At 35.2% G+C, this 27,592-nt stretch overlaps 1 protein-coding gene across 3 annotated transcripts in view; it reads left to right on the forward strand.

Annotated features, from left to right (window-relative positions):
* MAN2A1 (mannosidase alpha class 2A member 1) overlaps positions 1-19,728 on the forward strand; it is a 113,819-nt gene extending 94,091 nt beyond the window's left edge. Inside the window, exons 20-22 of one of the 3 annotated variants that reach the window (XR_010745910.1) lie at positions 11,486-11,680; positions 16,200-16,323; positions 16,668-16,805. Coding sequence is in view for 1 of the 3 variants with exons in the window: in XM_066339861.1 (XP_066195958.1) it covers positions 11,486-11,680; positions 16,213-16,323; positions 16,668-16,820 (459 nt within the window). In the remaining 2 variants the exon portion in view is untranslated. Of the gene's footprint in view, positions 1-11,485; positions 11,681-12,121; positions 12,316-16,199; positions 16,324-16,667 lie in introns of those variants that run through there. The other 2 variants (XR_010745909.1, XM_066339861.1) reach the window with 2 other exon arrangements.
* The last annotated feature ends 7,864 nt before the right edge of the window (positions 19,729-27,592 follow it).

Below are 27,592 nucleotides of genomic sequence, written 5' to 3' on the forward strand. Positions count from 1 at the left end.
TTGCTCTGCAAAGTATCACAGTGCCCCCTTGAGTGAGGCTGGCCACAAGTTCAATTTCAGAACAGCTGCTGCTTCAGACCACAACATGCCATTGGAAAAGATTTTGAAGCAACCTCAGTTAAAGGCAGCCTGAAAAATTCTGGGTTATTCTAGTTAGTTGAGTATTTGCATGTGTCTTTGCATATGTTTGCCAACTTGTTTGTGATACAAGTCAAGTATCATCTCAGCAGAATAACAGTGCAATTCCCTTTCTTTGTTAAAATAATCTTTACTACAGATTTGAAAGATTCTGTGCAAGTTACTGAGAATCTTTCAAAGGAGAAGGGGCACTTACCTACTACAATCAAAAATTTTCTAGGTGTTTTGGAAACCTGTGTTACAGCATCTTCCTTTCCCTATATTTATTCATGCTGATAATGAGCTTAAAATGGTTTTAAATGGCTGCAGAGGACTTTTAAAGGCAATTGATTATTGTATACTCTTGAAAGGACTTCAAAGGAAGTGGAATCAGAGCTGTGGGAGAGCAGGTACAGTCCAAGAGGTGCTGTTGTCCCAGCTGATCCAATGCACACAAGCCTCAGGAGCCAAGCAAGATGTTTAAAGGAAACATTTTCTTTCAGGCGTTGTATCTGGAATTCCTCTTTCATACAATTAGAACTTTCTAGAATTTTGTTATTCAAAATGTACTATTTCTAACATTTTCCGAGTCATGTTACTGTTTCAGTGTTAAAGTAATGGTAGTTCTCATTCTATTTCTTTAGGTGTGCAATCATACCTTTTTAGCCCGGTTACTCAGAAGGTAGTGTTGTAATAGCTTAAAATAACCATGTCAGAAAAAATTATGATAAAAATTGCATACAGTTAATATATGTAATCATCTACAGTGTGACTCATACACTGACCTTGATTTTGTTGTCAAGCCCTATTTTTTTATTGGATTCAGTAGTGCCTGGAGGAGAAAGTTTGGTCATTTGACATCTTTGCCATTACAAGCTTTTCTTAATGAGTGCTCCAAAACATTTAATTTTATCTTTTCTCAAAAACAATTCTGAAAAACAGGATACTTTCTGCTCTTTGTGAAACTTCCCCATAAAAGGAGAGTATGTGAAGTGTAACATGTGCAGTTCTTTAAAATGACTTAAAATAATTGTGCATCACAGGTGAAATTACCATAGAGAGTTTTTGTTATCACAGGATCTATCAAAAGTTTCTTTTCATTTGTATCTCTAAAACACTTTTTTCCTTCCCCAACCCCACCATGAACGGTAAATTTTAATGGCAGGGTCAGACAACATGAGTCTTCTGAAGTGTAAGATTCACATGTCCAGTGGGTGGAGAGAGTGAAATCTTTAATCATTCTAATTCATAATAATTGTTTGTATACTCAGATTGTCTGTTTTCTAGTAAGTTCTTATTCCTAACACAACCTGGGGTTTGGCTCTTTAATTCTAGCCCGTCTGATCAGTCATAAATACTCATTCAGATACAGCCTCTGCAAAAGATTTTAGGTTGATGTGCTTTGCTGAAGCTTATTTGGTTTTGCATATGTGGGGAAGGAAGAGACTTGGGAGGGAGGTGTTTGTCTTTATATTTTCTGGTTTTTGTTGTTCTGTTTTGTTTGTTGTTTTTTCCCCTACGATGGATACTAAAGGTTTATTCACAATGACAGTATTATTTGTTAAGTGAGCTATGTTTTGTATTAAAAGCTGGGCAAATCTCATTTCACTTTGCATTATACTCACTGCATTTATTGATAACTGTGTTCCTCAGGCTTCAGATGTTTTTACTGTACTTTTGGTACAATTTCTACATACATCTTTTTCTTCTACTAGATGTAAATAATCCTTATATGTTCATTTTCTCCTTGCAAGGACTTTTCAGCTAGAATTTTTCTTTGAATCATCTTCTAAGATTGTCTTCTCTTTCTTCATATTTTTAACCGAGAACTGAATTAATGTAATTTTTAAATTGAAGGGATTAATATTTAGCTGAGGATGAAACTGAATACAGTTTATCAATACTTGTCAAAACAGTAAATGTTTCTGTCTTTTTGAAAATACAGACTACTTTATATTTACTGTAGGTTTTGGAAAAACAAGCATTAGTGTGCTTTTATTTTCTGAATCCCAGCATGTTATATCAGTATAGGAGTAAAAGAAATATGATTTATAGGAAGTGGTAATATATTATTTCATCGAAGATGCAGCTGGAGAAAAGATGCCATGCCAGGCAAACACTCCTTTCTTCAGATTCCTATTTCATAACTTGTCTTGGCCTAATTTATATAACTGGATTTACAGACTAACTCAAGCAGAGAGCCAAAATTCGATGGCTTAAAAGACTATTACTTTTAGGGGAGGTTGTTTAGAGGAACAATGATACAATTAACAAAATCACAAATATGTAGGAGATAATCGAATTCCCTTTCTTTTACCACATACAAACAACTACTTTTTTTCCTTACTAGATCTCTGTAAGTACCCACTTTCTCTGAAAATTTATGGTTGGTGATACAGTCATTTTTGTGTGACGATTGTGTTTTAATAACAAGAACATAGGAATGGAGCTCGTACACAAAGCAGTCTTTATGTAAAAGCTTTCTGCAACACATCTCTGTTAATATGTCATGAAAAAAAAATTAAAGGAAATTAAGCTGTAAGGTGTCCTGGCATAAAAACAATGACAATGCTTGCCTGAAAACAGATAGTATTTGTAGATAAATAAGAGATGAAAACATTATTCTTGATTAGCAAACACAAAATTCCTGCATAAGAAATACAGTATAAACTATACAGTAGCAGAAGAAATAATGAATGAAAAGTAGTGTTTTAAGCAAAACTGGAAAGTAGGATGTACCTGAATACCTCTTCAAATGAAATACTAAATTAATGTTCATCCCTTACTAAATATATGTGGTAAGGCTCTAAAGAAGATGCATTGTATTTTGTGTGAAAATGAGAAGGAAATATATTTTTTTTCTCATTTCAATCTTTTATTCTCATCCTGTAACAAGGCAGCAGCCACTTGTAGCTGACTCCTGGCTTGAGCAGGTAGTACAGAGGACTGTCTTCCTCTGGGTTCTGGACATACAGCTATGTCTCTCCTGTGTTCTTTTTCACGTATTTAGATATGTCTCAACAGTGAATTACTTTCCTTGGTTTGGTTTTGTGTCTTCATTGGCATGTACCTATCTGCTGGCTCTGGTTAGAAAGAATTTTACCTCAGTATTGTGTATGGTATAAAACCTTGGTCTCTCCACTTTTAGCTCATATAATTCATCAGAGGATGAGGGTAGACCTCTTTATTGTCTTTTGTTAGCTTATCTGAACTGGTGCGGTTTGAGGTCTGAAATTTAATTTACTTTCTGTATCACCACTTCCAGGAAAGCCTAATTCCTGCTGCATGATCTGACTGTAGGTCAGAACCTTTCCTTAAAAAGGGAGATTGTGTGCAAATCCTTCTTGCATCTTCTTCTTGTATTCTCAAATGAAATGACTCTCTGGGAATAATCTCCTTGCACATGTAAGTTTCCACCAGTAGAAAGAAGTTCACATGAGGAGCAGAGTTCCAATGCCTGGAAATTAGCAGATGTCACTATGTACTTTCTGTCCTTAACATCAGTTTTTTAACTACTTCTTCATCAAAACTGAACTCCAGGAAATTTCTGATCGCTCTTTTCTATCATCATTGGTAACAGGATAAGTTCTTGCCAGTCATCTGGGAAAATCTAGCACTGGGTCTCTTCCACAAGCCTAGCATGGAGTATTTATTTAGGCATTAAGTCCCTCCTCCTGTGCCATTATTAAACAATATAAACACACTTAAGAAGAATCATAAGAAAAGAAATAAAACTGGCAGGAAAGGCTATAACTGAAGTATAAAATACTTCTATTGCCAAGAAAACATGTCAAGCTGTCTATCTGCTTTTCTGATCACTTTCATTAAGCTATATTGATGGCTGTGTAATTATCAGCCTCAGTAACTGTGGCGATGTGCTTATGATCTTGGTGACTAGATACTTTTTCACCATCTGAACTCTTCCATAGACCAGCGAGCAGGTGTTCTCCAAATGATCTCTTTATAGAACATGATTTCTGTGCTGGCACCTGATTGAACACTAAGTGTACTAAATGCAGTCACCAAAGATGATAGGTGGATAGTGGAGCACTAGCTGCTCCTGAGACCATGGAAGGCAGAAAATTAGGTTGTTCCTGGTGTGAAACCCAACAAGATGAAACAGCAGAAATTGCCTTAGACTAAGAAAATTCTGGATTTTTAATGGATTTTTTTTTTTTTAACAAGCGGCTAGCTGTGGGATGTTCATTAGAACTGATACAGGTGGAGAAGGAGAAGGATTGAGGGGTAACAAGTGGAAAAAGTAGGCGTAAAAGGGGCATAAAAGGTTCTGATGAAGTCCAGTACTTGATCACCACAGCCCATTGTGGATTATTAAATCTGAATGCTGCATAAGTACCCAATCTCTTCCAAATCTGTGTGAGCCATTAGCCAGCTTCAGGTAAGACTAAGAAACAAGCAGAATAAGAGGTGTATGTGACAGCAATTGGAAAGAGATATACTATTGGACTGAGGGACCTGTACAACTGGCTTCCAGTTGCTGGCAAGAACTGTATTTTCTCTGCATGCCTGTAAACAGCAAACTGCAAGCTGATAGGTCACAGGCCAGCTCCTGGAAGAAAGTGAATCATTAGGAGAATCATTAGGAAGCCTAAGGTCTGGACCTGGATATCAGAAGGTCTTAAAATCCACACTGAGGTATCAGAGTTGGTGAGTGTTCTTTTGAATCAAGTATGTCTATGTCTTGAACTCCAGACCTGGTCAGTTGGAGGGCACAGTCAGGTTTGGATTGTCTATTCTACTTCTTTTACCCAAGTGCTCTGTTCATGTAGGTTCTGGCAAAGGTGCTGTCTCTTCATATGTAAGGATGGCCATGTGTTTCCCTACATGCCTAACAGAAAATTGTTCTGCGTTTCTCCTGCATGGTCTTGGAGGAGTAGAACCACAGCAGGCTCCTATCTATCAGCCTGGGATGAAAGGAGTTGCCTCTTGTTGGAGACTACCAAATTTGTCTCTAGCAGACTGGGGAAATTTCCTCCTGTGGGTGCAGATTTCCCTTGATGTGGTGACCTGCAACAGTCCCAGGTTTCTCATCTGCAGTTTTAGTGCCAACTAAGCATCAGTACAGAAAATATGTGGTGATTTTAGAGTCACTGAACCAATATCCAGTTTTGTGGATATTTTATGGTGCCTCAGAATTTTCATTTCTTCTATAATCAGCCTCTAGGAGCCCCTTTCAGCTAGCGTGGGAGACATGCATTTCCAAAGCATTTTCATTAACAATGACCAAGTGAATTGATACAAAATTTTCCATTCCCTGAGGTAAAGAGATAAAATCTGATTTACTCGGCTCTCATGAGTCTTTTCTTGGTCACTTCAATAGCTATCAAAAGTCCCTGAGCACTCCAGACCATAGTTCTCAGTTAAAGGATTTGAAACTTGTTGAAAAAAAAAAAAACAAACAAAAAACCAAACCAAAACAACTACAAAAAAATCAACCAAACAGACAAAAAAACCCCAAAAAACCCCAATGCTTTGATGTGCAAAAATGTAACATAACTGATGGATTTTTAAGTGTAGACAAAAATGTATATACAAATAATTTTAATCCTTATATTTTTCCTGTATTTTTGCCCCCCAGCATTTCAGGAAAGCCAAATACTCTGGTATAGCAGAAAATAATCTGGCATCAGTATCCTTGTTTACAGTCTTTTTAAGATTCCAAGAATGTTCAGTACTCACATTTGTGACTTTTATTTCTGGTTGCAACTTACCCAGGCTTTCATAAAAGTCTAATAGGTCTAAGCTTGGATTTTTTACAGAGATTACCTGAAGATTGTTCTGCTGAAGATTTTTGTGCAGCTTTGAGGTCTTAGATGTTCTGAATCCCATTGCACACAGAAGATTTTCCTGTCACCTTTTTTGATTTCCACACAAAATTCTGTCTGCAAATGCCAGCCGTTTTCAAAGCTGCTTGAAGTCTTGGTCACTGTTTCCTTTGACTGATGCTTACATTAACCTTGCACTCTTGGACCATGAAAAGGAATTTTTCAGCTCAGAAGAATAAATCAAATTTATATTGGTAATTAATTGCTATTTGTTGTATTAGGGATGTACGACCCATTATCTTTCTTCTTTCTTACTGAAAATCACTGGGAGTTGTTACAGGCATGCAAAAATCTAGCTCCAGATATCATCCTCAGAGGATAGGGAATGAATCATCCATGTCTGGAAGACTTTCAGAACTTGTCTGACTTTGATTGTTCTTTTTGTACTACAGTGTGCAACTTTGAATGAATTTAAAGCAAGAACGTCTGATTTTCACTTGGTGAGATAACAGCCAGGCAGTCTTACATGCAAAGCCTGTAACTAAGTTGAAGCAATTTACTACTGGAGTCAATTTAATGGACTAGACTAGTGTCAATCTGAAACAAACCCTGAATTTCTCTTTTAAGTTGTGAGCCTTAAGGCAATGTGTACATAGAACATTGTGCAATTTTCTCACTCCCTTCCTGTTTAGAGACTCCACCTTCCACAAGTGAAGAGCCACTGTAGTTAAGGATTTAAGCTGTTTGCGTTTGGTGAAAAATGTATGTAATTTTAAAGTTTAGGCATTCACCTGTCACTTATTTTTGTCACGTGTTGTAAAACTGTTATTCATATCATCAGTGGCTTTGTCTGCTGTTTGTTTCTCACCTATGAGCAGCATAGCACAGTATTACAGAATCAGTTTCTCATATTGAAGCAGCATCACAACAAACATACTGATGGATTGTCAGTGTTTGAATTGCACAGAAAGAAACAATTTTTTTTTTTCTGTGTATGTCTTTGGAAGTCTTTGACTCACATTCTCGATTGCTGTCAGTTGCTAGTTAAGGGCTAAGGTACTTAAAAATATTGTCTCCATATGCTTTGGTAATAAAGATGCTCTGAAAAGTAGCTTTGCTCCACAGATTAGATTTTTTTAGTCCAGAAACATTCTCCTTTGAAGAGTGCTGCCTGTTGGTTTTCTGAACTTGTCAGAGAGAATGTTGATAAAAATTGTTTCCTGACATAACATGAAAGAGAATGAGAAACCTTTTCTTTCCAGTAATAATCCAAGTGGTTTGATATCAAACTATTTTAGTCTGTATCCATTGATTTGGCAGGCCCAGAATTCTGCCTGTTTCCAGTTTTGTTTGACTGTTCTTACACACATCAGCATCTGCATTTCAGCATGTTAGATTAGGTAGTGTGGATATCAGTGGGGGTTTACTATTATAATTAAGGGGGGTTTTGTGACTTTGTCATTGAGGAGAAGAATCTAGAGGAGGAGAAAATAGTCAAGATAATGTGATTTGATAAACTGTCTGCCTCGGTTTCCTTTCTTAGTTTTATATGGGAAATTTTATATATACATGTCTGTATTGAAAAGTTCATTGGTTCTCCATTAGCTAAATTGGTGTCCAATTATCAACTCCTTCAGCTTTACTTTCTTCTCCACAGAATTTTCCATTGCTGTTTTCTGTTCAATTAAATTATTTCTGAAGAGTCTAATTAGCATTTTCTGCCTGCAATTAAGGACCTTACTTACTTAATTTAAACTCTTACCTGAAGACCCTTTGAGTCCTGGAGGCAGAGTGGCTTTTTACACAAGCAGTGGTCATGAGATGGGGTGGAGGCAGTGGTCACCCTGTCAAGGGAGCGGCGGAACACCAAGTCACCACAGGGACGGGCTGGATTGTGGAATGGTGAAGGCAGGACCACGGAGAGGAAAAGGGGAGGGAGGGGAGAAGGGTCAAGCTGACTCTCTGAGCAAACCCCTGACCTCTCCAAGAAACCCAAAGCAAAATGGCTCTCCTTTGCGTCGCAGTTACCCTTTGTGTTGCTAAAGTCCCTCCCACAGCCCGATTTCCAGGGATTTTTTCCCAGGCTTACAGGCATCTGCCCCACAGGCAAGTGGGGGGTGTTGCTCACAGCCCAGTCCTGGAAGCTTCTCTCCGCTGACCAGCTGCCAGGTGAAGTCTCTCCAGGGACGGGGCTGCCAGCACATGTACAGCCCCTATAGGAATCCTTCACTTCATGTATAACATACATTGAGGCATAAATAAAAATCAGATTGGTGCCCTGCACCCATCCCTGGAAGTATTCAAGGCCAAGTTGAATGGCCTGAGTAACCTGATGTGGTAGGTGGCATCCCTGCCTATGGCAGTGGGGTTGGAACAAGCTCCTTTCCAACCCAAGCCTTTCAATTATTTCTATGATTATCAATAAAATAGCTCATTTCTGATATAAAGGCACTTTTAATAGATGAGGCTATTTTTAAAACGTGTTGTAAATTGTGATCCGATACTAGATTAGATTATGGTTTGTGTCTCCTCAAAACTGAAAATTTAGAGTTATTCGCCTTGCTTTTGATTACAAGGGAAAATCCTAAATGAGGATCCATTTATGTCTGTTGCATAGTCATTCAAGGGGTTGTGTTTCAACACAGTTTTTAATTGGATAACTGTATATGGATGTACTGTAAGATGGTTAAAAAGGCAGTATTTGCTTTGATTTGAGCTCATTAAGCCAGCACATGATCATCTGGCATTCATCAGATTCTTGCCAGTACTTAATGTTTGTAAGGCAGCCAGAGGAGCTCCATTCACACTTTGAGTGATAAATGCTGTCATGGAAATTGAGAAAATAATGTCACTTTTAAGAGAGCAATACTTTTAATTAGATGGAGACTGTGGGAATACATCTTTTGATGCAGCATCAGCAGAGTACTGCTGAAAGCCGTCCACATGGTGAAGGTGTAATTATTCTTCCCATTACATTATTTGTGTGTGTAAACCCTTCTCATCTCTCTTTCCAGACAGTCCTGTTTAAATTCTGAATCACTAGACTTGAGGGGAAAGATGTGCTCCAACCTTTGCATGGTTGTGTTGTACCTAGTGGAGAGTGTGATTTGAAGAGTCCCTTCTCCACCTTCTGTGAAAGCATTGTCTTCACCATGTGTAGCAATGGGGAAAAAAGGCACGGACCCCCTTGTCCTTGCAAAGGGAATCACTTTATTGTAGAAGCTACTCCCTTTTTGTATCTTTAATCTCAACCAGACAAAACCCAAACTTAACAGAAGAAGAGCACCCATTGTCTGTCTCAGCTGCAGTCTGCTGTCCACGAGTCATAACTCTCTCTCACCCCCCAGCTGGCTTCTAATCGTCTGTCCTGCAGCTGTGTCTTCCTACAGGGCTTTCTGGTAAATATGGGCCTTAATAACTTTAACAATTGTAACCCCATATCCTACAACCATGTTTGCAAAACCATTTTTCCCTTGGTCTCCTGGCAGCTTTTGACATCTTCTGTACACTCCATTCCCAGTGCTGTTACACAGGTTCAGGGAATGACTGAACTTTTGATTCTGGTGCAATTCTCAAGAAATGACTGTCATTCCAGATGTGGGAATACAAGGTTAATGTAAAATCTTAGTTCCAAAGTGGGTAATGCATAAGAACAATGTTCCTGCCATTTAGAAACAGTGGGAGCAAAAATGAGAGAAGTTGAATCAGTTCTGGAGCTAGCATATGCCTGTCCTTCAAGGCTGTGCTTATCTGCAATATTTTGTTTTAAATACCGTGAAAGGATGAATAGATTATTTTTCTGATTCATGTGTGATTTGTAAAATATTTTAGAAGACCTCATTTTAAGCTCTCAGATGCAAGTAATGAACTTACTTTACTGGGGAAAAAAACTGTGAAAGATGAGAAAATAAATGGCAATTAAATGTTTTGACTGACTTTAGCACTTCTATGGCAACAGAGTGAACAGTGCTCCTTTTGGGGTGAAAAAATGAACTCTTCTTTAAAAGGACATGGATCTGCACATTTTCCCTGAGTATAAAGCATGTATTCAGGCACCTGAATGGAAGACTTTTTGGTTAAACCATACATACAGCAAAATTTCTCATACTGTAATTAGAGTAGAAGAAAATCATGGCAATGAAGTCTACCAGTGATACTGAACTTTTCAAGGTAATGAAAAAAAAATCAAGACTAAACTGAGGAATTAGAAGACTCAATACTGATGAAAGTAGCCATAAAATGGCAGATGGAATTCAATATAAATAAATGCAATGAGACACATGGAGGAGCAATCCTCTCTCTACAAGGATCTGCTGTTATCATTTGGGGGTCATGATAGATTCTTAAAAACAACAAGCCTCAACACTTTGAAGATACCAGAGGCAGAGTGTTACTTACTACTAAGGAAAGCACCAAGATTAAAACAGAAATTACCATCTTGCATTGATTCAGTCCTAGAATATTTTCAATTTCTTCACTGTCAGCTCTATTTTGTGCTACTACAGACATATTGAATAAATATGCATACATGCACACACACCCCAACACAGAAATTACTGTCATGGTTATCTGTTTTAAGCTGAAAAATAATCTTCCCCTTTGCTTTAAGTATCTCCCATTTGTTTTTTATTTCCATGTTTACAGCCTATCATAAAATGCAAATTTAATGTATCAGTGCTTAAGATACTATATTTTCAATAAATTTTCTGCAAAGTTTTTGCTAAATATCACCAAAAAGCATGGATTTATCTGATTAACTATGCAAGGGAAAATAGGAGCAAAAGACATTTTAACTTCCATTTCTACTCTTATCTTCACTGACATTCTAAAATAGAAATTGCCTTTTTAAAGTTGTTTTGTTTTCTTCACCTGCCTTCTCTGGAGCTTTAACTGGTTGCTGTGACTATGTAAGATTTGGTCATCTCCGTTTTGTAAGGCAGCCACTGCAGCCAAGTAAAAACACTGCAAATATGAAATTTTGGAAAGTACAAAATTTGTAAAATCTTGGGATTGAATACCTTTGCTGCTGGTATGACATTGAAATAAAATTTCTGGAAGAAATTTTTTGCAATGTAGACCAAGACAAAGATGCTAGCTGCTATTTGGTCCAGTGAATAGTTTGAGAGAAATAGATTTACAATAGAAAGAGAGATTTGGGATACAAGATGGAGAAAGCACGAAATACAGGTCAGAAAATAATGTGGAAATGAGGCCTGCAAAAGGCTGTCTGGCTCTCCATATAGAAAGACCTACTGAATAAATAGTAGCAACTTGCTAAAGTAGTAACTAATTTCTTTCTCCAAATGCTTGTTCAAGCATCAAGAGCTAACACAGAAACGTAAGGGTTGTTGTAAAATTCGGTGTCATCATAATTTTGAAAGATTACTGTTTTTAAAAACAGTAAGTATACCTATTAATAGAAGAAAATTAGTGTATGATCAAAATTTTCAAAATTAATTGAATGGACAGTCTAGAAGTTAAATTTTTTCTATGTAATTATTGGAATAATGTATAAAGTAAATGGGTTTCAAAATTTAGACATGACAGTGTATTAACTTGAATCCACCTTTTGTATATTGCAGAATGAAGAGAAGACACCAGTCAGTTTTCCATCACTTCTTAGCCATATGACTTCTCTTTTCTTAAATCATCCTGTAATTCCAATGACAGCAAATGCAGATTCAGGTGTCCCAGAGTTGATAAACACTTTTTCTCCACTGATGTCATCTATGCCTTGTGACATGCATATAGTCAATCTGAGGACAATCCAAGCAAAGGTAAGGTCAAACGAATCATTTTTATGAGCAAACATATGATATAGCTTACTAATGCAGTCAAATAATTTATTCTTGTGAAGTACTTTGTGAGTGTGTTTATATGATACGATAAAATGCAGTGTGATTATGAGCTTTTGTTAATCCTGCAAGAAGTGGAGAATTGTGTCTGTTTGAATAACATGAAGGGATTGGTTTTTTCACAACATATTAGTATGCATAGTGCAGGATTCTATGTCTGGAGGGGTTACATTTCAATACGTTCTTAAAGTTTAAGAGAGAACCATTCATATACCTCAGCCTTTTCTGCACTAGAAGAATTAAATTTTAGGCCATTAGTTTATTCTGAGTATGTTTTTAATAAAGGATATAGTTTTAAACCTAAATTTTATTGTTAAAAAAAATTAAGCTTAATTACAAGGCCTAATTTAGTTATTCTTTCAGCATCTCATAATGATTGGATCCTGTGAAAATGTTCTCTGGTAGGCAAACCAAAACCAAAACAAAAGAAACAAAAAACCCCAAATGTCTAACCACCACAAAAAACCAAACCAACAAACAAAATACCAACAAAAAATTCAAACAAAAAAAGGCTCTTCTGTATTCAGGTGTGTTTTTTTTCTTCAAAGGAAAGAAAGGTATGTAATGACCAGAATTTCATTTCTCCTTTGATTAACTGAAGGACTGGAACTCATTTTACATTCTTTTCTTACCAATTGTCTATAAATTCTTTTTCAGTTTTTCAGCTTGTTAAATGTGATTATGTTATCTTTATGTTGTATTGCAGTGCTATTCACCAGTGCCTGCCACCACAGTGAAATCCTTTTTAAATTCTGCCATACTTAGATATAAACTATTTATCCCCTTTCCTCTAGAGTCTCCATGATGGCTGAGCATGGTTGTATTAACATCAGATTATATCCTTTTTAATCTGTTCTTCATTCTGTCTTAATCTGTATTTTAAAACTTAAACAATGTTTGCTTTCTCATGCTTTCTCTGTAAGTGGCTCGATCTTGTGTAAGCTCCTTCAGCTGTGATGGATTCTAATTTTGAATTATAATGTGGAAAATTTCTTGATTTTGTGGGTCTTGTACCTTTAAACAGACAGGAAGCAGCCTGATACCAAATTAAATCTTCATGTGAAGTGAATATTTCATACTTCACTGTGTATATTTTCATTTACTTTTACCAGCTCCCCATCATAGGTTTACTTCAACACATCAAATTCAGGGGCAGACCTTCATGAACATCTTCCCTCTCTTTGAGGTGTAAATCTATCCTCTTGTTTGTATGATCTGGGTATGAAAGCTATGAAAAGACAGGCTTGCTCAGTATCTGCTCTTTGAATTCAATGTAACCTTGTAAATGAATACTTGTAAATGAATTCTCTGATTTTATCTGGGCTGTTCTCCCCCACTCTCCCAGCTGATATAGGACTATTTGAGGCTATGATCTCTTCCCTGTCCACAGCTGTATGTTTCATTGATTACTGATTGACAGCTCTTGAGCTTGTAGCATCAATATGTCCACTTCAAAGTGAAAGCTTGCAGCAGTCATAGGATAGGAATACTGTCATTATAGATACAGAATGTTTTTTTTTTTTTTTTTTTTTCCCACAGCAGAAATGGTGCTATGCCTTACAAATAATTCAGTAAATCTCTTCTCATTTTCTGCTTCCTTTCTCTTGTGTCCATGAATTTGAATGACAAGTGACATAATTCTGGTTAATTGACACAATGAATTTTTTCTGGACATTTATGCTGATCCATTGCTTAAGCTGTTGAAGTTGATTTTCCATAATCCATTACTATTTCAGATAAGAGGGTACCAAATTAAAAAAAAAAAAAAAAAAAAAAATTTAAGGTAGAAATCAGAAAGAATTTTGTTATTGTTGTAAGATATCTCATCTTGTCATGGAAGAGTCCAATCCATTAAAATTACAACATTTAAAGATTTTTTTTTTTTCTTAATAGAACTCCAGCTTTTGAGAAGTTTGGCACATATTTTACCTGATGTAAATATACCGGGACTCAAGATCTAGAACACAGTAGACTTGTCTCTTTATAATAGACATAAATACATAAATTTGCCATATGGCCTAAACTTTTTGTCTATTATCTTACAGTAATTGAATTTAAAAATAGTTTTAATGTTTTTTCTTTCTCATCAAAATTTTAGCAGTATTGCCCTGGGATACTGGTTATGAGAAAGCCCAACACTTTTTTTTGTTATTTTCTTATAAGGCTACATTTTAATTCTCAGAGATCAAAATCAAATAAAATTTTGGCAGCTCTTCTAAGAAGGCTAGTTAGAGATTTAATAGCACAGTGTTTGGGGACTTTTAGTTGAATAACAGTGCTGTGAAATTTTACGAGGTTAAGAATGTTGTTATTTGTTGAAAATTGAGGAGTTTGTTACAGGTGTTCATGCAGTTAGCATGGTCATGTTTAGAAGGTGTACTTGGTGTAAATTAAGCTCATAGTTGCTCAGACATTCATTAGCCTTAAATGTATTTAATCAAATTTACCAAGAAATTATGTAAGAACAGGTAAATTAAAGCAGATATGGAGGTTGTGACAACTGTCTTTCACCTGCTTTGATAATGGTTAGAACAGCTATTTTTTTTTTACACAGGGTTGCTATGTTCTTGGTAGAAGGTGGAGTACGAAATCATAGATATTCATGCTGACCAAACCACTTTTACTCAGAGTGTCATTAATTGTTTGTTACCTTTTTGTTTTTAGTGTTTTGAATCCTAACTAAGATATATTTAATTCTAAAAAATTGGTAGATGAAATATTCATGCCATTTGAAATGCATACATGCATTTTTTTATGCAGATTACTAAAAGATAATTTAAGTGAATTAGAGGAAGTCTTGATACCCATTACTGGCTTGTCATTTCTAACATCAATTTACCCCATAGGAAGTCAGGCTTTTTCAGTATGAATTTTAATGTTTCACTAATCTGATGTTTAGGCAGACAGTATTATTTTGTGTGCATAAAAATATCTACTTTTAAGTGCAACACTGTCACATCAGTGACAATGAAAAACAGGTCAGATGTTTCATAGTAGGAAAATGAAAATATCACAGATATTACCTCACATAAAGTGGTACTGCTGTTCCAGTGAACAGGATAAGAACTTCTTTAGCCATCAATGTTAATAGACATTAGAAACTTGTTTTCATATGCTGAATGTAGGCACTATTCACAAATTGAAAAGTTAATTTTAGATGGTTATAAACTATTGCTCACAGAATCTTTTCAAGCTGAGTTTTTATTCATGATTTGTAAACTATGCAAGATTTCTAGCAGTTGGTGTTTCACTAAAAAGCATCTCAATTCAATTTCAAATATTATTGAATAAATTTTTGCTATTTTAAATGAGGAACTTAAATTCAAAAAGTTTTTTTTAAATTTATTTTTATTTTATTATGTGAATGAGTACTTTATACTATGAATTTGTTGTACTTTGAATCCTTGTCATGCTGGGTTTCAAAGAAGCTGGTACAAGCTGATCCATGATTTCCTTAATGATAAGAAATTAGGGTGAAAATCTGTTAGATTAAGACCTCTTGTTTGGTACACCTTCAGGAGCTAATGCATTACAGAGTGCCAGTGCTTGTTGGCACTCGTTCCTCCAAGCAATAGATATTTTCTGAAGTACCAGAAATGAACCTAACTCATGACAGATGCTTTTGTGAAAAACCACCAGTATAAGAACAAGTAAACCAGAAATGAGTAAGAGAAAAATAGCCTGAAGAACTAGCATAACTTTAGATAGAACCATCTTTTTGATGCTCTTATCATATATATAATAAGATTAAGAGCTGAAGAATGTAAAATAGCAATAAATAAAGAAAGAAATTAATGCATAATAGTAATTAAGTGACTACAGTGAGTGTAGGGGTGCAGCCAGAGAAGGACATTGAGGGGTGGAACATGTCCAGGGGAGCTGGAGAAGGGTCTGGAGCACAAATCTGGTGAGGAGCAGCTTACTCTTTAATGTCTATTGAGGCTCAAAACACTGAATATCTTAAAAATAAACATAACATTTATATCATATGTGTATTTCAGTGTACATTTTTCTGTACACCTTAAGCTGAGTTAGAGAGCAGTTTTGCTACATGAAAGTTTGTTCAACATGATGCCATTGAATACGCAAAGCTGAGTATTGTAGTTAGCATATGATTTCCAGTTTGTTTTCTGTTTTGGCATATAATTTTTGTGGGAAACCTATTAATACAGGTATGACAGGTACACTTCAGTCCTAAGTCTGTACATGTGCATCTGTTGACCTTTAAATTCAACACTTATATTTATATTCTGTAGTACATTATGTTTCAACTCTGCCATTTAGTTCTATGTTTAGCTTTATAAATTAAAAAATATGACAGTTCAATCAAGCACAAACATTTTTTAAGGTGTAAATGTCTCTATCCAATATACGATAAGGATAATTTTTTGGTGTCCTAAAATGTGTTCCTGACTGATGCTTTGTGAGTAATCTTCTATAGTGTTTGTTTGTAGGTAGATACCAAACCATCTGATGAAGCTGCTCTGATTCTTCACAGAAAAGGATTTGATTGTAGATTTTCAAACAGAGACATGGGTCTGCTCTGTTCCACTACTCAGGGAAAGGTATGGTTATTTATCTGTAGCAATTTTTAAATAAAATTTTAAAAAAGGTTTGGGATTTATCTCTTCTTCTGGCCAGGAAAGTAAATATTGTTTTGTTTAGAAATCAGAAGTGTTCAAATCCAAATATTTCTAGTACTTTTGAATATACTAAGTAAATTACATTGAAACATAGCAAGTGAAAACTGTCTAAAAAGGTCTAAATTATTGTACAGTATTTAATCTATGATATTAGAAAATATTCAAAATCTTTGGCATGAGAATTTCCATGCTGGCTGCTGCAAGGAGCTGTATAATTTTACTGTTTTTTCTAAATGTAGGGGTTTTGTTTCTTTTTTCCCCTCCAGATAAAGGTGCATAAACTCTTCAGCAAATTCAGAGTGGAAAGTCTTACACCCACATCGTTATCTTTGATGCATTCACCTCCAGATGCCAGAAATATAAGTGAAATAAATATGAGTTCTATGGAAATAAATACGTTCCGGATTCGGCTGAGATGAAACCCTGCTTTAATTCTCAAGATCGAGAAGAACCTGCAAGTGTATCTCCTCTGAGTTTCATGTGCAATAAGAGGCACATTAATGTTATTCCAGTTTCTGGATACTGTGAGAAGAAAATGCATTTTATATTTTTTTTTTATCAACACAGTGAAAAGCCATGTTGCAAGCATTTTTTGTTGTTTTTCAGGTTTTTATCCCCCATAAAATAGCAACATCATTATCAGTTAATACAACAAGTGAAGAAATTTCTATGGATGTTAACCTCTCAACAGATTAAATCTCAGGTTAAATGCTAATTAATGATGTTTCTGGTGTTTAATTTTCATAAGTAGGGGATTGGATTTTAAACAGCCTTTTTCTTCTGATTCTTGATGAATTTATGTACAAATAACTCAGTGTAGAAAGTCCTGGTGCAGCTTAGACATAAAATGGAATAAAATGTTTCTGTGTAGTAGCTAATGTCCAAATATTTGCAATCATTTATACAAATAACAATAATCTCAATTTATTCCACAATTAATTTCAATTTATTCAACATAAAGGGGATTATTAATTGTGGTAAAATGAAAGCCTGCAGTACTTGTGATAAGTGATGGTAGATTTTAATACTTCTACCATTCACCTGAGTTATGTAAATAGAAGAATATGAAACTACAAAGTAATTTTGCAATGGAAATGTTTAATAAAACTCCCATTTTGTTACTTGACACACTGGGATATGTGCAATTATTCCATTACCATGATGAGAAATGTCCATAATTATCATGAATACTAGATTTTTTATAAAACTCATTTAGATACCAGTGTTCTCTGAAATGAGTTTTCTATTTCAAGATTACCATATCAAAATAAATGTGCCTTATTTTTTGATATGTCTTGTTACAATTTTGGTGTCTATGTTAATGTTTTTGGGGAAAAGGTAGTTTATACAATACTTAAGCTATGTATCTCCTATTTGACAATGCTGGCCACACTGATCTATGTACTCCTGCACCAAGTTTGTGCTATCTTATTCTGAACATTTTGACTATTTGAATGTATTAATATGATGTCATGACATGAAATACCGATGAAAAAAGAATTAATGTAGAAGATAAATTCAACTGCTTTCAAAAAAAATGCAGCTTGATGCAGAAAGTTGATAGTAGGCAAGATATAGTTTGCAAACCCATCAAAACATGTGCTTGCATGTCACAGACTGTGGTGACCTGTTAATTCCAAATGATGTGCCTATATTCTAAACAACATTTTACAATTTTACAGAAAGTTGCTTTACAAACCTCATTTACATTGCCAGTGTTCATGTTACTGAAAAATGAAGAATTTTCTTTTTCCCATATTAATCCATATTTAGTACTTAAGCCAGCCAAGTGTGAAAAGTATTTCCCTAAGTAGAACTGCTGTTTACAGTTAATATATATAAATATTCAGTTGAGTATGATCCCATTTTATAGCCTTCATTTATTTTCATATCTCATTCTTTTATCTCTTGCTTATGCTTTACTTTTCTATATCTTGCTGCTTATACACAATACTAATGCATGAAAAGTCATCATAACTGGTAAAAAGATGTGCTAGCTCTAATATTGCTTCCTGTATTTAATTTCATAATTTTTGTTCAACCACTATATCAAAGATCAAAGTCTATCAAATTATTTCATGTAGCTACAGGCTATCTAAAAAGAAAATGAAAGTCATACTTAAATTTTATGCATTGTCACAGGTTGGATCTTTGTTGAGATTGTGTAGATTTTCTTAATTAATTCAATCTACTGTGTGTTTTGTAATAATGGGAATACTTTAGTAGGATCTGGTGCAAGTTACTTCGAGAATATAGGAATCACTAACCACAAATGGAAGAATCAGATAGATCCAATAAATGGATGTTTTCATGCAATAAACATGTACTGTAACTTTTCTTGGAAAGAATATTTGAAAATACTGGTTTTTGTTGAAACTCAAAGCCTAGTAGACTTGCCAGCAGAAATTTCTCATAACATTTATTTTGTTGCTTCTTCAGAATTAAAATGTTTAAGATAATTTTTTGTGTCTTGTGCTAGAAAACATTCAAAATACTATTCCATTTTTGCTAGGCAGAAAAGGAAAATTTTGATGCAATAAAACTTTTAAATATTCTGCCTCTAGGAATTGCTTTGAAAGATTCTTCATATAGTTCTTTACTTTTATCATCAGCTGTACAATCATGATACCTGAATCTTCCTTAACCAGCAGATGTAATCCTTGTTCCTTTATTTTTCCTTTTTCTGTGTAATGACAGCTTTCAATTTCCTGAAATCCTTAATTAAATCTAAACTCCATTCAAAGTCTCAAAAAGGATTTTGCTTGAATTCGTTCAGAACGTTGCTGTCAATGAGGTTGTGTTTTCATTGGCTTCGGTTTTTATTGGATTTTAGTGGTGGGTGGGGTTTTTTTGTTTGTTTTAGGGGGTTTTTTGTTTGTTTGTTTTTTGGTGGTTTTTGTTTGTTTGTTTGTTGTTTTTTTTCCCCCCAGAAGACTTAATGAATTCTTATGCTAATTTTTTTTGTGAATTGGCCATCTAATTCAATTTCATTATTTGGGTTTTTTTTCTGTTTTTATATCTGCTGGGTTTGTAGGTATTGGTTAAGAGAAAGAAGGATCTTTACCCTGCCAATATGATTTTAAACACAATGCTGTGTAAGAAATGGTTTAAAACCTTATTGTTACTTTTCATATGAGAGTTGTACCTGTTCCGATTTTATGGTTTGGGTTTTTTTACATTCTTTTATCTTAATTTTCTTTGGTTTACTTGCTTTTATTGTCTGAAACTGATTTCAGCTGAAGGTTTTTGGTATTTTCTCTTGGAAGGTTTTATATCTTATGGGGATATGTAAAATAAAATCTCTAATAAAAGGTAATGTTATTGTGACATGTGGTCAGCGTCATCAATGCCTTGGCTTTAACAATTTTTTTTTTTAGATGAGAGAAACAACAAATATAACTTCTTTGAAAAGGTTCATTGGTCAGTATCTGTTGGAAATGACAATTATCTGTAATGAGATGAACTCCCAATCAAAGGTGCAATCTATTTCACACCTGCCAAACAGAAGAGAAGAGATGCTAACTTCAAAGATGTAAACATATGAGATTGCACAGTGTTGGAAGGAAATGGGCAGCTCTTTTGCAAAGGACTTCATAAAAAATATTAGAAGGTTTAAAATTCTAGATTTTTTTTTAATTTGAATTCATGTTCATCTTTGAAGCATTTGGGAGCAATGAAATGGATGCTATTCTTGCACACACCATTAGAACATCGTGAGTCAAAATAAGTTCATCTGTAATTAGACTGAACACTTTTAAAGAAATTAGATCATGCTAATGTAATGTTCTGTAATTGCACAGGGCAAGGTAAACAGGCATAGATGTTTTACAGATTTGCTTCCCCAGAGTGGTGGTGGAGCTTGAACATAATGACTTGCAAAGACAATGAAGTATAACTTCCAGTCAGTACCTGAGGCGATTTGATGTTTGTCTGGATAACCTTAACTATAAATATAAAAGCAAATATACACACACAAAGTAAATCCCCATAATTTTAATGCTGAAATTTCAAGATAAAACCTGAAAGCGTGTAACATCTAACAGTCAACAATGGGTATGGATCTAATTTAAAGCAACCCTTCACCATTTTAAGGTCACCCTATTTTGGAATCAATTAATATCAGCACAGCCATATGGACAAAACATATTCCACTGATTCCAGTAACCAATAATGTATTCTTTTACTATATGAAATTATACTAACTATATTTGATATATGCCTGTGCATTGTGTTTTAAAAAAACATGTGGGATCTCTCTCTCTCTACATCTTTACTGATAGTGACACTATTATTCAGATTTAGTGGGTTATTTGAATCATGATGGGTTATATATATCTGTGATAAAATCTAAAACAGAGTTTCAGTTGTTGTCCCTTTTTTCAGGATAATTGCACTGTCATAATACAACAAATTTCAAAAATCAGAGAAAGATAATTTTTTCTTCTAGAAGAGGGAACATACAAAAGCAACATATTGTCTATAATAAACTCAGGTCAATGGAGAATTATTGGGACTTTTCAGACAGATCTGTTACTGAAAAAAAGCTTGTCTGTCTCAAATTTCTCTGTAAATTAAAATATATTGTGGACCTGTCAGTCTTTCAATATACATATTTTTTTAACTAACAGATATTTTAAGTCTATATTGCATTGCCTAATCTTTGTACTCCAGAATTTCTGGAGTACAAAGCATCAGTAATGGAGCATCAATAGTGCATAAGATTTCCATTACTCCCCTTCCTTTAGGTAAATAATTTAATAGCACTAAGAATAGTAGGAAAATAATTAAATTTTTAAAAATATCCAGAATTTATATGAAATTGTGCTGTTTGCAGTGCAAAGGCAAGGACATTTTTGATTATACATTTCAGAACTTCAGGTTCTCAATATAACACATTCTTCCTGATATGCAGTGCCTGTTAATGTGATGCCCGGTCCACAAAAATAATTCAGTTTTTGAATATCAGTAGACTGGAGACTTCGGTCACAGTTTTACCTCCACCTTTGTCCCTTTGCATTGGACACATCCACCATACAAGAAAGCACATGCCTTTGTTCCTTTCAAATCATGACCTGCAAAGTCTCATGATCTGCCCAGATAACTGGTCCATTTCTGTTTCTGTCTTAACTTATTCCATTTGTCTTTTCTCCATTCTTGGCATGCCAGCTAAAGGTGTGGGCATCTGTAGGCTCCAGCATCCACACAGCCCTCCCATGGCACATGACAGAGATTTCTGGAGTTGGGCAAACTGCATGTCAGCCAGAGCATATTTCAAGTCTACATCAATGATCATGCAAATGCTGTGCATGCCCTACTTGCTTGCCAGAACTGCCTCACATCACTGGCCGGCTCCTCAGAAATACATACCTTTGTTTTTGAAAATCCACTTGAACGAGCTTCAGTGCCATTCTCCCTTTTTCTCTTCCTCAGTTTCATGACATAACTCATTCTTCATTTCAGGATGAAATAACCTTTTTGTCATTCTGTAAGCTACCTTCTAGAAGTCCTGCATATGTTCAGAATGAGTAATTAACTCTCCTGCAGTTTAAAATGTCTAATGAAGGCATTAGATCTTAAAACAGATCTTAAGTAAGCCGTGCTGTCTGAATTACTTGCAGTAGTGTAGAGACACAGCTTTGCAAACACAATATGACCTTTTTTCACAACACACTTTAATACATGTGACAGTGAAAAGATGTATTATTTGTGATTTCTTGTTTTGAATTATTTAAAACAGTATTTATTTTACAAGCTAAAATAAACAATACAAGTTTAATGGAAGCAATTCAGATTGACAGTGATGGTGTCAAAAGATTGAATACAGCTGTTACAAACATTTTTAATGGAGCATGTTAGTGAAAGTCCTTCAACCAGATGAACAATAAAGGTTTTCAAGATAATTTTTTTTTTTTTTTTTTTTTTTTTTTTTTTTTTTTTTTTTTTTGTTTTTTGTTTTTTGGTTTTTTTTGGTTTTGTTACAGTGACCAAATCAGTCTTGCTGCTTTTTCTTGTATCATAGTAAGTGAAACCTACTGACTTGGCTAGTAGACATGGGAAAGAATCTGTGAAAGCTCAAATGTATCTGTAGGCAAACGTACTCAAATGGTTTTGACACAAGGATGTATTCAAATACACAAAATGAGTTGTGAATTTTCATGCCTCAAATATTGGGCCTTTGAAAGCTAAATCAACATGATAATAATTACATTGCATTGGGTTTTAAAATAGCTAATTGATGTGTAATTGCTGATAGGAAAAGTACCTTACAATTTGATTTTGTGGAAGTTCATTTTTAAAGATACACTCTATGCAAAACTCATGTTTTGAAGCTCTCGGTATCTTTCCAGAGAGAACACGTGAGGAGTAGCTGAAATGGGAAACCTGTAGTTTGGAAAGTTTTAGTTATTAAAGTTTCTGCAGATGCGGATCAGAAATGGATCTCTGATCATTTTCTGAATATTTTTGATAACTCTTACCTAGAGATGGTAGGATATTTTGATTTTAATATATAATATATGAAAAAGTGAATCAAGTATGTGCTAGTCAAGAAGAAAAAGTATTCTGTCCTTGATGCTGAAGAGCATTCCTTGATGATAACATACATTTAATTTGGATTAACAAAACATCTCTTCCAAGACAAGATTCAAGAGCATTCTTCTAAATCCAAGGAAAAAGAAAAAAAAAAAAAAAGAGTGTTCACTGACCTAGGGACCTAGCAAGAGTTTGGTAGAGGCATAAATGTGACACAAGCACCATCTAAATAAGAAATAAGCATCAAATAGCTAAAGAAAAGAAGAGGCACTCAGATCTCATGGCACAGGGCTTTGTCAAAATCTGTGTGGAATCTTTCCTACAGCTGTCTTCATCATTTTCCCATGCTTTAATTAAGAAATTAAAAACACCAAGTAAGCACCCATCTCACCACCCCCAACACACATCTAGACTCCAAGAATACCATGTCATCTCTGTCATGATTTTTAAAATTTGGCAGCATAATGTCTATAGAATTCCAATTCAATTTTCTGTTGCAAGCTGTGATCAAAATACAAGTTTTATTGAGCTTTCTAGTCACAATATTCTCACAGCGGCACTGCCTAAAGCATTATGTGCCCACAGCCTTTTAACTGTGGTGACAGGTTGTATTTTGGCTATGCAGGTCACAGGAACAAGGGTTGAAAAGGTGCTGGCTCTGTTGTCATGGGAGGTGTGGAACTGTGGGTGGTCAGGGTGTGAGTTTACAGTTCCTCTAAAAGTGAGAGCAATCACTCATTTAATGCTGCCTTACATATGTATCACGTTGAAAATTGAGATTAAAAATTCTTTTAAGAATTGGCATTGATTCATAGTAACATGACACTAGTGTTTGGTTTAATTTTGTGTTCCACACTTGGGTTTAAAAGCAGATACAGGTAAATTGAAACTAACTCAAAGGGCAAAGGGAAAAATTTTTTGTTAATGACAGAGCTATGAGAGAACAAACGGATTTCTCTTGTCTGAAATGATGCTTCAAACCATGTTTGAAGGATCTTACTTGTTTGCTGAAAGGTGTTGTCTTGGTACGTGTTGCAGTCTGAATAATAAAGTTTTACTGACCTGTGAAAACACAAGGTTGCCAGTATGACCAAATGGGAAGAAATGTAAATAATATTTTTTAAATTAATTTATTATAGCCAGGCAATGAAAAATGGCATGTGACACTGGATTCACAGAGAGGATATGTAGTGTAAAAACAATGCCATTAACCTTCTGTTCACTTCCAATAGAAACAGAAGAATCTGGCTTCCAAACCATTTTTATATTGCTTTATCTGATTGCCCAGAAGGGAAAAATATAGCTAAAACATATAGCTCGCCATAATAAAGCCAGAAAGGCTCTGTGCATTATGACCATAGCCACTTGCATTACTTGCATTATAATGAGTCAGTTCTGGTTTAAAGAAAGTTGGGAGCATTTGGCACATTCATGCAGTGTTGTGTCCTGCAAAGTGTTCTGTCATTTCCTGTGTTGGAAAAATTATGTGTTGGGATGGCTAGTTATATTTTTCTCTCCAAAATTAAGATTGATGTAATCTGTTACAAACTGTGGAATGGAACATACTGCCCCCTCAAAGAAATGAGAGCCTGACACCATCACTCTTTTAGCATGAAGTTTTTCTTGACTTCCCCTAAGTTTAGATTTGTTATCTCTTACAGAACGCCAGTCTTTCAAGATGATGCAATCTCCTTGGCTGTCTTTTTAAGCAGTGTAAAACTTGTGTGCTGACACTGACAGCTCTGCTGGAGGTTGCGCTGTGGGGTTGGGTTATTATGGAAGTGTTCTGGGGACAGTATGTCTGCTTTTCCTTACCCTAAAGAGCGTACACTCTGTGGTTTGGGGTTTTTTGTGAGAAGCTTCAGGTCACTTTCTTCAGTTTGATATTCACATTGGTCAGTAATAAGTATAAATGGCAAGTGTTCACCTATTTCAACCAGGATTTAGGACTTTAGGATTCTCTAGCTGCAGATTGACAAGACTCTCTCAACTAATCTTGAAACAGAAATGTGGTATTTTATTTCCTCTCAAGATACCTGATGGAATTTCTAGGGATTCACAGGTGGACACTTGACTTAAAGGGCTGTAGAGGTAGGTAAACTGTAGAAACCTACAATACAGTTTAGCTGTCTGACAAACTTAATTCTCACTATTCATTCTGTTTTGTTGGGTGCTTTACAGTAAGTCTAATTCTGCTAATCTCCTCTATGACTACCAAAGGAATCACACTAAAAAACTGGTTTAGTGTTCTCCAAAGGAATATATTTTAGTAAGAAACAATATCCTTATGTTATACATTAGATGCAGAATATATTTTTAGATTTTATGAAGAACTTAATTTGATGCAAGTTGTAATAATTATCTAATAAATATCCTTATAGAGTTATTAATTTACATTAAGATAATCAAGATAACAGAAATGCCACACTAAGAGGAAGTCAGTTTCCAATGAGCCACTAGTGTTAGGAGAAAGGATGTTTGACTGTGAATTTTAAGGTCACTCCTCTACACATCAATAAAATATCACCCCTATTCCAGTATACAAAGTTCTACCAGTTCTGTTTGCTTATCTGGCACCAGAAAGCAACTATGCAAAACTTGGAAAGCACTGATGATTTTGCAGATTCAGTTGACTCCTCTCTTTCTTGGAATATCCTTCTTTCCAAAACACAGTAGCTTTTGGCTTTTTAGAAGCAGATGTATATTGGTATCTATTGCAAACCTTGGGAGTTTTTTTTCTTACTGCCTTTGTAAATTATATCTGTTAATATTAAGCTGTTAGACAGTACTTTAATTTTTTTGTCAGTTAAGTTAGAATATTGCCTGTTGTAGATGACAAATCACATCTGTTCCTTAGCTGGGAATACACAGGACTGTTTTAGGGAAAAAGGGTAATATATCAAACAAATGTGCACATGTAGCACAACTCTGGGAGGCATTCTGGCTCAAATGTCTGGGTCAGAGATCCAAATTTGCAAATTCTCCTACATCTAGATGAGTATGCAAAAGAGATACTTGTTTCATTAATATTTTCCTGGGACTGAAGTTTCAAAATATATAGAATTTTAAAAGGTAAAAAACGTCTGGATGTCCCCACTTCATTTTGTCTTGCAGCAGTTGAAAACAATGAAATACAAAAAATTACATGAACATGGCTGAAAACAACAGCCAGTTTTTATGGCTCTCAGGAAGGATTTTTACTCAATATTGATATATTATTGAAAACTGTTTTCTATGACAATTTGCGCTGGCTAGGAGGATGGTGATGGTGGAATAGAAGCAGTATACATATCAGGAAATTAATGTAAGCTAAAAAAATTTATGAATATTACAATTATATTTGTATGTATTTACAGTAAGACTGTCCTCTTCAGCAGCCCAAGTACCCCTTGTCTATCATGCATATTTACAACAATTTTAGCTGATGGGACATGGATTGCTGAGATTTGCACTTGTTTACCAACTATCCAGTTTAGCTGGAATGTTTGTGTTATAGGTTCTTGGATGTTTGAGTCTGAGGCAATGACAAAATCTGGTGATGGTATATTAAGAGATATATAATAGATAATTCTTATTTACCTTCTAGTAGACTGTTGAGTATGGTTTTTCTATAGGTAAAAGTGACAAAATATGGCTAATCTCTGATGCCAACGGGGTTCCACCCAGAAGGGCCCCGTGCCCAACATTTACTTTTGTTGTTAGATCTGATAGTCTGCTTGAGTTGTGGTAAAAAATTATTTAATACACTTAAATGTGGATGACTTCTTCAAGCGCATTTCTCTGAGCTGCTACTGAACACAGTTAATCCTGACTTCTTGGGGACATGATTAACACCCAAGAGTGAACTGCCGCATACCAGGCTGGGGTCAGCTGCCTGTATGTCTGGTCTGCTTTCTTCCTCCAGGGAATGTGTAATTAAAATTGTCACCTTGCACTGTGACATCCTTTAGTTGTTCTTAGACATTTGTTTGAAACTCACTCTGTCATCAGTACTGCAATTGATGACATATTTTTTACTTTCTTCAGGTTTTCCTAATTTTTGAATGCTATTTCTTAGTAGTTCTTTTTTTTCTTCAGAGTTGGATACTAGCTACCAGCTTGTTGTAATAGATTACATCAACAGTAAGATCAAGCTGTTGAAGGTATCTAGCATCCACTTCCTTTTTGCCAATTCCTTTATGCCACAAAAAAAATCCCCCAACATCAACTTTTGGGGGCTCTATCTAGGAGTTTCTAGGATCTTCCCTGATGCAAATACATCTGGAGATGATCACTCAAAGGCAAGAAAAGAAAAAGAATGGCTGATCTCTTATTAGAGATGTTTACAATATGTCTATTCATAACTTATCTTTCTGTATTTTTTCTTGGAGTCCCAGCTCCAGATTCTCGGACTGAGAGGAAGTGATTGGGAAGTCTACTCATGTATAGCTCTCTATACATTGGAAATAAGAGGAGAAGGCTTGGATTGCTCCAGGGTGGGAGTGTAAAACTCTCTGCTCAATCGTACCTGTACACTTGTACCCACAGCACCAATGTATATAAATGGATACAAATATAAGGTTTGGCTTCTGTTAACAGTACGGACAAAGCACAGAGACTGTTGTATATACATCTAAACTCCTATTCCCTGGTAGTCTTACCATCTTCAGATCCTCCAGAA

The sequence above is a fragment of the Sylvia atricapilla genome, chromosome Z (genome assembly GCF_009819655.1).
Source record: "Sylvia atricapilla isolate bSylAtr1 chromosome Z, bSylAtr1.pri, whole genome shotgun sequence".
Classification (NCBI taxonomy): Eukaryota; Metazoa; Chordata; class Aves; order Passeriformes; family Sylviidae; genus Sylvia; species Sylvia atricapilla.